At 37.7% G+C, this 14,952-nt stretch overlaps 2 protein-coding genes across 2 annotated transcripts; both read right to left on the bottom strand.

Annotated features, from left to right (window-relative positions):
* Window positions 1-1,383: 1,383 nt before the first annotated feature.
* LOC143415630 (CD226 antigen-like) lies at window positions 1,384-3,442 on the bottom strand. The gene is made up of 3 exons (XM_076880938.1): window positions 3,301-3,442; window positions 1,811-2,164; window positions 1,384-1,727 (listed from the first exon to the last, which is right to left on the bottom strand). Exons 1-3 carry the CDS (start codon window positions 3,377-3,379, stop codon window positions 1,384-1,386), a joined length of 777 nt encoding a protein of 258 aa, XP_076737053.1. The 5' UTR covers window positions 3,380-3,442.
* Window positions 3,443-7,908: 4,466 nt separating this feature from the next.
* Window positions 7,909-11,673, bottom strand: LOC143415727 (uncharacterized). The gene is made up of 4 exons (XM_076881123.1): window positions 11,575-11,673; window positions 8,761-8,816; window positions 8,289-8,668; window positions 7,909-8,185 (listed from the first exon to the last, which is right to left on the bottom strand). The coding sequence occupies exons 1-4, from the start codon at window positions 11,604-11,606 to the stop codon at window positions 8,048-8,050; spliced, it is 606 nt and encodes a 201-aa protein (XP_076737238.1). The 5' UTR covers window positions 11,607-11,673; the 3' UTR covers window positions 7,909-8,047.
* Window positions 11,674-14,952: the final 3,279 nt, after the last annotated feature.

The following is a 14,952-nucleotide window of genomic DNA, read 5'->3' as shown; positions in this document are numbered from 1 at the left end:
CTGTTCATATGATTCAGTGTATTAAACTCTGGTCCGAGAATTCCACTCTTTTCCAGAGGATCCTTTTGAATGCATTGATTTTAATTGGATTGAAAAAAGTTGGATCTCCACATCGTTGGTGGGAAAACTCGTTCAGCACAATTACAAATGAAGAAAAACGATCAAGTATAGAGTAAACATATTTTAATGTGTACATTGCTAAAGCTTTCATTCAAAATCTGATAAAACATTCAACACTTCTCCTTCACTTTTTTATTCTATAAACTACCCGTTTATAGAATAAAATGAAATTTCACAAACAAATTTTTTGTAGAAATTCTGAAGATTACAAAAGCATCCATCCATGATTTTATACAAGAAGTCATTTTAGGGTCAATGATGTATGAATCAGTCAGCTCGAGTTACAGGATACCTTCAGATACTTACAAAACACTTCATCTCATTACAAAACACAAGCATCGCTTAATTAACTTTTTCTTTTACAGTGTAAAAACCACAGCATGGGTCAGATCAGGGCACTTCAGAGTAAAGTACAGTACAAAGTAAAGTAAGACTAAATACTTGAAAAGTATTTTTGAAAAGTACAGAAGAGAAAAAAATGTGTTTTTCTGAGTAAATAAATACTATACCAATATAAATAATTACATTTATACATTATATATAACAAGCAAAGTTTTATTTTGTCAAAGTGTCAGATTTGACTTTTTTCAAGACTGAAACAGGAAACTGATTTTGATTTTTTCTGCCTCGTCACCTAAAAACAAAACAGATGACAAAGCTCTGAGTTTAGCATCAAAATTCAAAGTCACATGACTGAAGCTGATATCATGTATGATAGCCACTTCAGTAGTAACAATAAAGTATTATTATTATTATTATTATTATTATTATTATTATTATTATTATTATAAGTACAAGTCTATAAGTACAAGTCTTTACCCTGCCCAGTGTCACCTCTAAGATAGAAACTCTCATAGATCAGTTCGAAAAAGCTTAAACATTCCAGAGAGGCTGCTTTTCAGCTGGAGGTTGATTGTGACTCCTGATTGTGCTTCTTATGTCTTCTGCAGATCAAAAAAGCCAGCAGGGACAATAAAAAAAATTAGACCAGCTAAGAGTCCATGACGCCTTCTAATGTCTCCTCCTCTCTGACCTGCAGGTGAGAAACAGGTGTGAGGTGTCAGCTGTCAGGTAGGTGATGAGTGAAGAACAGAACAGAATCCATTTCCTCTTCAAACTGCTGTCAGACATTATCTACTGCACTCTGATCACATCACTCAGACCAGCTGCTTTCTACAAAGTCTCATCAACAACATCTTTACAAACAAACATCAACAACCAGGAAGCAGCTTCACCTCTGATCACACACACACTCAACTCTACTCACTCACCTGGAGGATCAACATGAAGGTGGATGATGCTGATGGGTTTCCATGAGCGTATTTCTCTCATGAGGACACGACACTCGTATGTTCCAGTGTCATTAATCGTCACATTCTTCAGAATCAAAGACACGTCTCCATCCTTCATCTGTCTGTCCTGCAGATCCACCCGGTTCTTAAAAGATGGATGCTGGTTGTCTGGAACAAACAGATCATCCCGGTACAGAAGAACATATTCTGGTTCCAGGTCAGCTCTGCTCCACTTCACAACTATGATGTTGTTGTTTGGAGCTCGACATGTCAGAGTGACTTTCTGTCCAGACTCAGCTGTAATGATTTTCTTGTCTGAAATAGGAAATAACACAGAGCAGAGAGGTTACAAAGGACAAAGTATAACTGTTCACTTTTACTCAACTCTACTCACTCACCTGGAGGATCAACAACTCTCAGGGAGATGATGCTGATGGGGTCAGTCTTCAGATGAGCTCCCTTCCTGCAGTTCGCTCCTCTCGTGAAGATGCGACACTCATATGTTCCATTATCATCAATCGTCACATTCTCCAGAATCAAAGACACGTCTCCATCCTTCATCTGTCTGTCCTGCAGATCCACCCGGTTCTTAAAAGATGGATGCTGGTGATCTGGAACAAAGTGACCGTCCCGGTACAAAATGACATATTCTGACTCCAGGTCAGCTCTGCTCCACTCTACAACTATGATGTTGTTGTTGTTTGGAGCTCGACATGTCAGAGTGACGTCCTGTCCAGCTGTGGTGTTTATCCCTGAAAGAGAGGAAACAATATGGATCATGGAGAGGTCAAAGATCCTAAGTGCAATTGTTTATTTGGAGTGGTTCTTATATAGTGCTTTTCTACTCTTCTGTGCAGCACTGATCATCATGATGAGCTAAAAACAGAGACCACTGATTTCTGATCAACCAGAGGAAGAACAGCACACACTGGATGCAGAAATGAATCAATAAATCTCTGGTGTTTGTTATCATAGACAGTTACGGCTCACGGGACAGGTTTAAGGCCTGGATTGTCCTTACATCTTTTATTTACAGGTTTATTTCTCAATAACATTCAGATCCATCTTTCATGGGAAAAATCCATCAACACTAGAACTGCCAGCAGAGGTCAAGTAGACCACACGATACAACAGCACAGTCATGGCAAATAAGTCATTTCTTAAAGAAATGAATTTTCATCTATTTTTTCTTATTTTAAGTAATATTTTATTTATTTCATCTATTTTTATTTGGGTAGTTATTACAGACATGACCAGGGGATAGGAAAAGGAGAAAGAAATAAAGAAAGGGAAGGGGAGAAAAACTGATTAATAATTAGCTGCAAAAATAATTAATATTAACAAAGTAGATAGCAAATAACAACAGCTAACACATCTAAAAGTAAAAAAAATGAAAATATTTCTGGATAAAGTGAAGGATTAATGGCACCAAAATGAAGACTATAAAAACAGAGTGTTCACTGTGAAACAAACAGCTTTATAGTTAAAGTCACATCTGCCTCTGATCACCAAGCCTGCATCCTCACATTCAGTCCAAGAAAAATCACCAATCCATGCAAATGTCATCTGCAGACAACACTGCTGTCACTGATTTAAAATACACTATAAACACATGTATGTGTTTCTGTGACATCATAAACAGACTCTTTGTCTGTGATGCCGTGGATCAGCTCAGCACACACTCTCCTTCATCCACACACATGTTCAGTCTGTTTTACATGGAACTGAATTAACACACTGTTTAAACTGGTGATCATCTGACACAAGCAGGTGTTTGTTCAATAAAATACATTGTTTTGTATGAAGCAAATAAATGTGGGTCTGTTTTATCAGGTCAGACAAAACTATGGTTAAGCTCACCTGTATTATAACAGTAACACCTGCTTACCTTCAGAGGCAGAACCTAGAAAAAAGAGACACATCAGAGTCCAGAGGAGTGCATGATGGAGCAGGTCCAGCCTGGCCATGATCTCTCTGCACTAACAGGCTCAACAAAACCTAAAATCTCAGTCGGAGACACCTGAGGCCACGATGAGTGATGACTGATGACTGAGCTCTAAACTTTCTCCTTTTTAAACTTCTATTGTGTCCTTTAATTAGCACCGCCCCCAGCAACGCCTATAGGCGCTCCTGAGGTTTCCCCGACAGGTTTGCCCTGCTTCATGAGCACGCACTGGGCTTTCCAAATTACGGACAAACAGTATCCCTTATTTTTCAGTTTTAGTTCACAAACCCTTCTTATAATGACTTATTACTCAAGAAATTGTTGAGGTTTTAGCTCTTTATACAGTAAAGTTGCAGAAGGATACAAATTATTATCAGGCCAAATGTCCTCAGTTTGTTGAAATAATTTGTCCGGTAACACGTGAGAATAAGCACAATTAACAGTATTCTGTGTATTCCAAATATTACAGAGAACTTTAATCTCTGAATCTGACTTTGTGGTGTTTTTACTAAAGATATATAAAGGAAGCACTGATGCTGCTGGGAGCTGTAACACCGCCGGAGAAACTCCAGCAGTTTCAGTAATGACTGGGTGTTTTCTGAGTACGAGACAAGTTTAGGGGCAGTTTGTCACATAGTGTCGGTACGTTACATAATGGGGTGAGAAGGTGTTGCAACATGAGGGCAGAGGTTGAACAGCTTTCTGTCTGAAGGTTTGGCGGAAATAATACACTGTATCACAGAGCAGGGCAAAGAAAACGATAAAGAACCTCCAGAAGTATAAAAATACAGGTTAATATCAATCTCTTATTGAAATAAACACAAGTCCAATTCAGTGAAGAAGTTTCCATTTTATGTGCCAAAAGCAGAATATTATCATGTTTTATAAAAGCAAAGATGATATTTTTGTAGTCCATGTTGACCACCTTTAGTTTCAAGCACAATAAACCCACATCAACTGTTTGAACTAATAAAAATATATATTAAAAAAAAACCTGTTTGAATGAGCACTGCGGTACCATGAAAACATGTAGACTGCAGAACGTTATTATTAAGCAGCTCCAGCAGCACAGATGATTCAGTCCTCTAAAGGTCCCAGACGGATGCTGTGTTTATAGTCTGCAGGAGCGTTGCAGGCTCTCATGTACACATCCACATTTAATTTAAAATCTGTCTCTTGGCCTTCTGTGACACAAATGTTGTGGTTTTGAAGTAGATTTAGGAGAACATACTCAATTTATCCAGTTTTTATTTTAACAAACATCAAGAAAACGTCCCTATAAGCATTTAATCCAACAACCTAATATCTCTGTGTGCATCTGTGTCTTTGTGTGTCTGTGCTCACACACACATGGGTTAGTCTGTGTGTGTTTCTGTGTGGGACACTCGTTCAGTGGTGAATGTAACATTTCTGTCGTTTGACGTTTGGAGCATCATCTCCCGGCATAGAGCCCTCTCCAACCACACACTCACTATTGCTTACCCACACACATCTGTCGGGACAGACTTGTCTCAGATATTCAGAGAGCCTTTTGTTTAGACTGACTGTCACATTTCTTCCTTCAGACACACTCTGAGTCAAATCCTGCCCTCAGGTCTGTGTGGTCATAGCTCATATTAAAGAGTTTTTATATACGGTTATGGAAAAGTATTTAGGTTTGTTCAGAGTCACAGGGCGGGGTTTGATTGGCTGATTGGATGATCACTGAAGGAGGCCTAGGAAATTATCTGACCAGACTGATGAAAACAGAAATGAGTTTTAAAGCATGGGAAGGCAGAAGCGATGTAAACAATAGACTAGAAGCCCTGTGGCCCAGACATGAATGCAGCCCTGCCTTATGAACCTTTCGAACGTTCATGACTCACTAAAGTTTCCTTTGGGAGCAGAAATGTAACTAATATCAAACTAACTGAAAAATCTCCACCCAGTAGACAGAGCTGCTGTATGAACAGCTCACAGTAGCTAGGTAAGGTAAGTTACTATGGTAACACATGACAGCAGTGATAATCTGAGCAGGAAGATTTATTGGCATTAAATGAAAATAAGATCAGCTTTATGTTCATGAACAATACAAATTTTCTTCTACACGACCTGCTTGCAGGTTGTTTCTTTTTATTGTGAAACAGTGTTTAGTGTCGGGGAGGTGTGAACATTTTCCCTCCTCGGTGTGAGAGTCACATATTTGTCTGTAATTAAGTTCTGCTAATGACATTCCTTCACAACGGTTATCTGAATCATCTCCACGCTTTGACAGAAGAATTTGCACAACTATTTTTCCCCCATTCATTCAGTTATTTAGCAAACGTGTGTATAAGGTGTCACCTGTTCAGCACTGGCTGCTGTTCTTTCAGTTTACTGTGCAAACAACTGTCAACAGCTGCTCCACAGAGACTCACCGTCAGACCAAACAATCAGCATGACTGATATCATGTAAATAACTGCTGTGTGTTTGTCTTATAGTAGAACATGTTCACTGATATATTTTAAACTTTTAACATCTAACAGATGAACTCTGAACATTACTCTGCTTTATTTAAATCTGCTTCTCATGAGCTCGTATTCTCAGTGAAGCACTTTGTGATGTCTTTAGAAAGGATTAATGGGTTTATATGATGATGGAAGTGGAGAGAGCAGAGAACAGGATCAAGAATTTGCTCCTGTTTTTAAAAGAATTTAAATCATACAAACACCACATCTACAACTGCTCAGAGACTAAAAACTGAGAGACCTGTGTGGAGAATAATTTTGTCAAAGTTTACAGATAAAGAGTGAAAGCTGAATTAAATTTAACAGGTTAAAGAAGTGTCATTTTCACACTGCAGAGTTTAGTGTGGGGAAAATGTCCCTTGTCCAAAATAAATATCATCCGAACAGAAAGACGCACTTTCCTATATTACATGGACCACATGGACCACTACTTATGTTGCCCTTTTTTAGTTGAGCCTTTAAAGTGCTTTCTTACAATGGCTTTATTCACACATTTCATGTTGTTGAACATCTGGAAAAACAAACTGAGTTATAATCTTTATGTGTCATTACAGCAGCTTTCTACAGTTTAGTGCAGAGCTGTGGTGAAGTTCCCAGTGATGAATAACTTTAGGTTAAAATTATTTTTTTGGCTTCTTATGTGAGACATAAAGGTTTGAAACCACTGTGTTCTATTCAAATGTAGCTGCTGTCCATTTATATTAACTGTGTGATGCTGTTTAGTTTCACTCCTCAGAGGCTACTTTACACTTGTGAAAAATCAGCATTGACAGCATCTGTAAACATCTGTGTGTATGATGGTGAATTCAGTTGTGTGAAATCCAGAAAAGAGTAAGTAGGAAACCTCATAGAGCAGAGTGTTTCATCTCAGTGCCCTGATCACCTGTGGTGACATAAGCTCCAGCTGTGCCAAGGACGACTTCTTAAAGAAGTTTATGATCTGAAGCTGTCCTGTAGTTTTTTACATCTCCACCACAATCTGAATCAGGAAGCTCACAGAGGTCACACAGCTCCAACAGTCACATTACAATTTTTATCACAATTTTAGTTAAGCAACCCAGTGGCAAAGCCACTATCACACTTACAAACAACATTTGTTCGACATGTTAGAGGAGGGCGCTTTGCACCCATCTGCTGCCAGCTCTCACTCACTTCCCCATTTGGGCCTCTAGAGGTCACCTTTAAGGTTTTTTTTTGTATGTTATTTTGAGGTGGAGTTACTTAAAAGAAACCCCGGCTATCAAGACATGTTTGCGCTAAAATATGTTAATATGCTTTCAATAATATATATGTGGTATTAAAATACACCAAATGTTACTCGCATACTCTGATGGGCAAAGTTACGTGGCAAACAGTCGTACTTAAGTTTTGCCAAAATAGGATGGTTTGTCAGAACACTGGTCTTTAAGTGATGACGTGATGAATCCTGCTTCCGGGCCCAAAGTAGTCTGCATTTAATGAAGCTGTTGTGTTTTTAACATGTTTTATTGTTTTGTATCTTGTTCTATTTAATCTCAACAAGCCCCTAAAAACAGTCAGTGTTGGCCTCTCTCAGTTTTTATCACCATTAATCATTTTAAAGTTCAGTTTTTAAACCCTTACGATGTAACTACAGCACAGCCCATGCAGCAGTATATTAATGACTAACCTCGTATTGTGGATGGATTATGTCAGTTGTTCTCCTGACTGACGTTTGGTCCGTTTACAGCATCTAGTAAACGGACCAAACGTCAGTCATTTATTGGTTTATTGTTGTGGGCAGTCTGAGGTACACCTGTGCACTACTCATGATGTCAGATCAGCATCCTGATGTGGCACACCTGTGAGGTGGGATGGATCATCTCAATATAGCAGATGTACCCACTACCACACATTTGGACTGATTTGTGACCACTGTTTGGGAGGGATGGTTATATTGTGTATCTGGAATGAATTTTAGGTCTCTACGTCCATCCCATGGGGAATGGGAGCAGTAACAAAGGTGTTGCGTTTATATTTTTGTTGAGTGTAATTTAGTCACTTTAAATCAATGCAAGAAAAATGAGTAGTCTCAGTATTGTTTATAATCAAGTAAATAGTACTTTATTTAATCATGTAAATAAGAGAAACATGAAACATGAAACATTTGTGCAAATTCAAAAGCCTCCCAATTCCCATTTTTTCAGTGTAGGGAGCCCTAATCATCACAGGGTTAGGGAAGCAATCAACAGCCTTTAAGTATCTGATTGCGTTTCATGAAGTCCAGTAAGCTGGGCTTTCTTGTTGCCACAAGTTTTTTATGCTCTTCATCCAACCTCCTCCCCACAGGGTTCTTCCACACCTGTTCCCAGTCCTTCTTGGTCTAAACACAAACAAACAAGAAAAGCACAGAAAGTTAACAGACTAATAAGGATAATCAACCATGAAATCTTAGTTATTCCCAGCAAACAAATGTAATTTCTCACCATGTCTTTGAAGGCCTCCCCCTTGTAGTAGGTCTTGGATGCTGGATACTCCATTCCTTCATCAAGTAGCTGCTTGATGCTTGAAGCCACCAGATGAAGCTCCTCTCCATCATAGCCATACACCTGTTTGTCCTTGCAGGTCATCAGAACGAGCTGGTCGCACAGACATGAGATGCCCTCCACCACGCCAATAATTTGCATGGTTACAGTCGTTGGAAGGTAGAATTTTCCCCAGCCATTCACATCAGCAGGATAATCTTTGTAAACGGTGTCCTCAAGCTCTGCTTTCCTCAAAATTGCACCAGCTGGCTTCTCTAAGGGGAAACACTTGCCTTTGTTTGCAGATTCAAACTGTGAAACAGCTGCTGGTAAGTCCTCATCTGCAACACAAGGCAGACATTTGAAAGGTGTTTGAAAGATGGAAAACACATTATGACTTGTTTTAAATGAGCCAAAGATGATTGTAGCATACCTTTCCTTCCTTTGGACAGAGAGTCAAGAGACACATTAGACTCCTTATGTCCCAAACTAAGACAGAAAACATAATGATGTTAACAGAGTTTGTGACAACAGCCTTCCCTTTACCCAAGTGCTCAGTCAGCCTGTGAGCCTCACTGTATAGAGCTTAATGCCAAAATCATGACATTTCATGTCTGTCCTCCTGAAGTCATGGCACCACAGTAGTTTGGTGTGTGTGTTCAACAGCTTTGAGCTTGGGGTTACAAGCTGCTGTCTCTGCACTGAACCATCAACCATCCTGGGTCCATACATCCTGTGCTGTGTGGCAGTTTGGTTTGAGGCTTCACTCTGTATTCATTTTCACATCTCAGAGTGAGTTAGGTTCTTATCCTCAGCCACCCCATGTTTGTTACTGTGAGTAAATGTTATTGCGTTATACAGATATAATGTCGAGAATGACTCGTTTTATCCCGTTCCTTCTCGTCTCTTCTCCCTCTGAGCTAAAGGCGGCATTTAATAAGAGGCGTTGTGTCCACGTCCAGCCAATACATGGCAGCCCCTGGAAAGTGTGCTACATGCTCTCTGGTGCACTCAGAAATGTCACCTTTCTTTGACATTTGGACCTTTAATTTTCCATCAAGAATATTTAATGTAATTTTTGTTTATGTTTGAGCAGCACAAACTCCACTTTTCTTGTGCTGCAGCTCACGTAGCTCAGATACTGAGCATCCACAGCTGGATTTCTGGACACAGCTGGAAACAGAAACTCTTCCTGATAGAGTTGATTATTTTAAGATTGTCATTTCAACAAGTTCCTGTTTTTATAAGTTTAACTGGGCTGCTCACTTCTGCTTTTTACATGCTTAGTACACATGTTGATTCGTTAAAAGGTCATGCCCTATATGGACCGACTGGAGATGTTGTGAAGGGCCAAGCCATATATGGTGTCAGGAAATGACACACACACACACACACACACACACACACACACGCTTGCCTTGAATGTATGACTGTTTTCACTCAAATAAAAGGAGCTGCAAGGGGAATCAGGTTCGGAGTTGGCTGAGCTCAGGTGACAAGTGAATAACTCTCTGCAAGATCCTGGCCGGGCTTCTCTTGTGACAAGTTAAAGATAAAAGATCTGTGGTTTTGCTTTGTTTACACGGATGGGTCTCTGAAACAGCGAGGACTGGTTTTAGACCTGAAAAACTTAAAATTATTGGTACTGATATCGGAAATACTCACATTCAAAGGCTTGTGTCGAAGTTAAAACTAAAACTAAGTTACTTTTTTAGAAATCAGTCCTGTTTCTCCCTCCAAATGAGAAAACACTTGATTCGTGCAACTTTTTTACCTTTATTGGATTATGGTGACCTGCTTTTTATGAATGCACCTGCTCACTACCTAAAGAGGTTGGATACTGTGTACCATTTTGCTTTACATTTTATCACTGACTATGGAAATCGTGTACATCATTGTTCTTTGTATGCTGCTGCTAAATGTCCATCTTTACATATCCGCAGACTCTCCTATTGGTTGATCTTTATCTATTTATCTCCTTGGGCTGGTTCCAACTTATTTATGTGTTTATATGTGTAAAAACCACAACCAATGCAGCCTTCGTTCTCACAATATCATACAATTGATTGCCCCAAAATCTTGATATTTATTTATCATCACCTCTGTTAATCCTTGATATTTATAACTGAGTGATCTGTATATATTAGTGCTATTTCTTAAATGTGCAAAATCTGTAACGCAATGTATTGTTTGGAGTTTACTCTGTCACTGTTACTTTTTTTAGAATTTCTTCCTGTACCAACGGTAACACACATACTTTCCTTAGGGATTAATAAAGTATTCTGAATATGATTCTGATTGTTTCAGGATACATGACCTGCCATTATCCAATGACACATCTGCTTTCCGGTATCTTTTGCTCGTTTTTCCTCCTCTTCTTTTCTCTTTTTTCTAAATTGAGCACCTGATGGCTTTGAACTGTTCTTGACCATGTTCCATTGTTTTTAATTTTGCGCTCCAGAACACCCATCCCCCAACCCAAAGCCGGCACCCCCCTCCCCTGTCGACAGGTTGTGTGTGAGATATTAAATCATCAAACTGTAAATTTTAAATAGTTATTGATCCCTCTTACCCCTAGTCCTAAAGTGTATATTTATTTTCCTATTCTTCTTATATTTATTGTTTGTTTACTTGCACTGCTGTGACTGGAGCCTCGTCGTCTCGTCTCTCTATATAATGTAGTGTATGCAGCGGAGATGACAATAAAGTTTACTTTGACTTTAGCACAGCAGCAAGCAGGCTCACCGAGGGCTCTCGCGCTCACTTTATAGAATTTCGAAAAAACATAGGTACAAATTATAAGTCTGTATCATAATGTCCAGTGTTTTCATGTTTGTTGGTTTGTTTTTATTTTGTTTCATTTTGCGGGTTGGATATTAGATGCTGCTCCAGCCAGCCAGAGAATCCCCCACCGCCCCGCGCTCTCCTTACTCTGCCGCAAGCAGCAGGCGCACCTTGCAAACGGAGGGCGCCCTTACTCCCAGCAAACGGGCGGCAGAAGACCGATCAGTGCCTATGACATCTCCAAATTGCGCTGGCTAATGTATGCATGAGTACGAGCAACTTTTTTTTGGAGATGCCCGTGATGCCACCCCTACCATGATGCTTCCCTGGGCAACCCCCCATGTCGCCCTATCAAAAACCGCTACTGGTGCTGAGCAGGTTCCAACCTGAGATCTAAAACTATTTACATGACTCACTAGAACAAAACTTAGTGAGATTACAGAGTGGGGAAACTGGTTCTTACCCGCTGTCGAGCATTACAGTTGTTGTTGCCATTTTAGTTCTCTGTCACCTGCAAAATGAAATTTGAATCATTAGAAGCAGCTTTTGATTAATATTTCAAACCTTTACTGATGCACTGACACATTTATACAGCCATAACATAAAATTATTTTTTAATGTTTAACTTCAAAGCTTTCAAATTAAAAAAACTACTTTTAAAAGAGAAAAACAAATGGTAATCTGAGTTTAACCATAGAAACAGCAAAAAGAACAAACCATTTGAAAATAATCCTACATTAATAATAATCTAGATCCCTTTTTAGAAAGTACGTTTAAAATTTTGTAAGAAATATTTAACTTTTGACATAAAGCTGTATTTAAATATAATCTTTACGTAGGCGTTCCTCATTATTGAAATGTAACACTCAAGCCTGGAGTTTGTCTCTGTAAAATTTCATGTTGGAGGTCGGTTACCCCTGAACAAGTTTTATTTATTGTTACCCTTTTTTTTTTTAATCTTTTCTGAGAATATTTGAGAAGGGTGGGAACCCTTTAAATGTCCTATCTTTTAATAATAAGACTTTGATGAACCTGGATCTTTGTTGTCTTTCTTTTTCTGTCCCATGTTCACATCACGTAGGTCACGCATGCTGTGCAACAATGAGCAACGAAGCATGCGTTGAGCAAAGGGGGCGTATCCAAACGAAGCTCGTGTCGTTCTTCAGAATACCGCGTGACCAAACGTGATATTTTTTTTTTCAAACTTTATTGAAATTACAAAATGAACAGCCAGTCATTCCAGTTCAGCCTGAATAGTAGACATACAAGGCAAACAAAAGCAACAATATACAGTGCAATGAAACAAGAAGGACAAATAAATAAAGGAAAAAAAAAAAAAGAAAAAAAAAAAAAAAAAGGGGGGGGGGGATGTGACAGACTTCATAATTTAGTACTTGTGACAGCTCATTTGTTAAACATTTCTGAATGAATTTCAAGCAGTGATAAACCTTTCTTATTATAAGTTAATTTAAGAGAGTTTAAATAATATTCAATTTCAATCAAAAACAAATTAAACGATGGGGTTGAGTTTTGAAATTTACATTTATGTATATGGAATTTCCCTAATAAGATATAAAGATTGACAATGGCACATTTTTTTTTCCCTTTAGTTTCAAAATAAGTGATAATGTTCTTCCCTTCAATTTTGATTTCGTATGTTGTCTTGCACAGTATATAATTTTCAAGCTCTCTCCAAAATGTAGCACTATATGAACAGTCATAAAACAAATGAGTAACACTTTCAAGTTCAGTTTTACAAAAGGTACATTTTCTATCAATGTCACAGAATCTTGAAATGTACATGTTGGATGGATATATGTTATGTAATATTTTCAAATGTAATTCTCTAATATGTTTATTGGTGCATTTCTTGCTTAAGAAATCAATACCATTTATATAAAGAGTGTTAACGGATGCATGTGGTGTGTTCTGTTTTTTGTAGCTTTTCATCAACTCAGTCAGTCCACTGGGAATGGACTTTACTACAGAGCTAAAATCTTTAAATTTGATAGGGAATATTTTTTCTGTAATAAAGTCATTGTAACTAAGTAGCTGGCCTTCAGAGTCAAATAAGTCTTTTAAATAGATTATATTTTTATCAATCCAATTCTGCAAATATAGTGATTTGTTCCTCTTAGTAATACATTCGTTATTCCAGATAATAGATCTATGTGGAGAAAAGTTATGTGAGTAACATAATTTCCAAGCCAACAATGCCTGTTGATAAAATGCAGACATTTTAACTGGTAACTTTGATATACTGTAACTACAAGACAATAGGAAGCGTAATCCTCCAACATTTCTAAAAATGTTATGTGGAATGAAATGCCATAATGATCCAGGAGATTTTAAGCATTCTTTTAGCCATTTCACCTTAAATGTATAGTTCAGGTCCATGAAGTCCAGAAGGCCAAAACCACCTTTATCTTTAGGTCCACAAAGCAATGATTTTTTTAGATGATGGTGCTTATTCTTCCATACAAAGTTAATAAATAAATTATTAACATTTTTACATGTGGAATCATACACATTAAGGGAGAGGGCTGGATACACAAATCTGGAAACACCTTCAGCTTTAGTCAAAAGGATTCTACCAAAAATTGATAGGTCTCTTTGGAGCCATAAGTTCAGTATAGTTTTAGTTTTTTCCATCCTGGGAGAAAAGTTGAGTTGTTGACGCTCCGTGTCATTCTTACAGACATGAATACCAAAGTATCTAACACAGTCTTTGACAGGAATATTGTATAAGGATTTGACATTTGATTGGTACAAACATAAAATTTCACATTTAGATTTATTTAGTTTTAATCCAGAGGCAATTGAGAAATCATTTATTAATGAAATAGCATTTTCAATCTGATCTTTGTTTTTTAAGAATAAAACAGTGTCATCTGCTAGTTGAGTCACTCTGATTTCTTTACCAAAAATAGATAAACCTTTAATGACTGGGCTATTTAAAATGTGTAATGAAAGTAGTTCAGCTACAATTAAAAATAAAAAGGGTGAAATTGGGCAACCCTGGCGAACAGATCTCATGACTGGAAATCTTTTAGTAGTATTTGGATATAGTATAACACAACTGTCAATATTTTTATAAAACATTTCGATAGTTGACACAAAGTTTGGACCAAAACCAAAGGTTTTGAGGGCTTTAAATAAGAAATAATGTTCTACCGTATCGAAAGCTTTATAAAAATCAAGAAACACAATAAGGGAATCATCATCTATATTGTCAGAGTAGTCTAATAGGTCAAAAATAAGCCTTATGTTTGAACTGATATGGCGGTTGGTCATAAATCCGGTTTGCGTTTCAGCTATGATCTCATCCAGATTTTTCTTTAATCTTTTGGCATAGACCAATGAGATAATCTTATAATCTATGTTCAAAAGTGTGATAGGTCTCCAATTTTCTATAACAAGAAGATCTTTATCAGGTTTAGGAATTAAAGTTATAATACCCTGTTTCATGCTTGTGGACATTTCTTTTCCATCAAGGCATTCCTTAAACAATTCTAATAAAGGATCAACAATGATATCCCAGAACTGTAAATAAAATTCCACTGACAAACCATCATTGCCTGGAGATTTGCCCTTTTTCATTGATCGAATTGCCTCTGAAATTTCTGATTTTGTTAAGGGGCGTTCACAATTAGTTTTAAAGTTTTCCGAGATAGTTGGTGCAAAATTTTTAACTGACTCGATAAATCTATCACAATCATTGATATTACAATTTGATTTGTATATATCTTTGTAGAATGAACCAACATGTTTTGAGATATCTAAATAATTAGTGGTTATGTTATTATCAATCTTAAGAGCAGATATATTGTTTCTTCTTTGG

This window comes from Maylandia zebra, unplaced genomic scaffold (genome assembly GCF_041146795.1).
Source record: "Maylandia zebra isolate NMK-2024a unplaced genomic scaffold, Mzebra_GT3a scaffold02, whole genome shotgun sequence".
Lineage (NCBI taxonomy): Eukaryota > Metazoa > Chordata > Actinopteri > Cichliformes > Cichlidae > Maylandia > Maylandia zebra.
The sequence above is the reverse complement of the archived record's forward strand: the minus strand, read 5'-3'. Positions and strand labels throughout refer to the sequence as shown.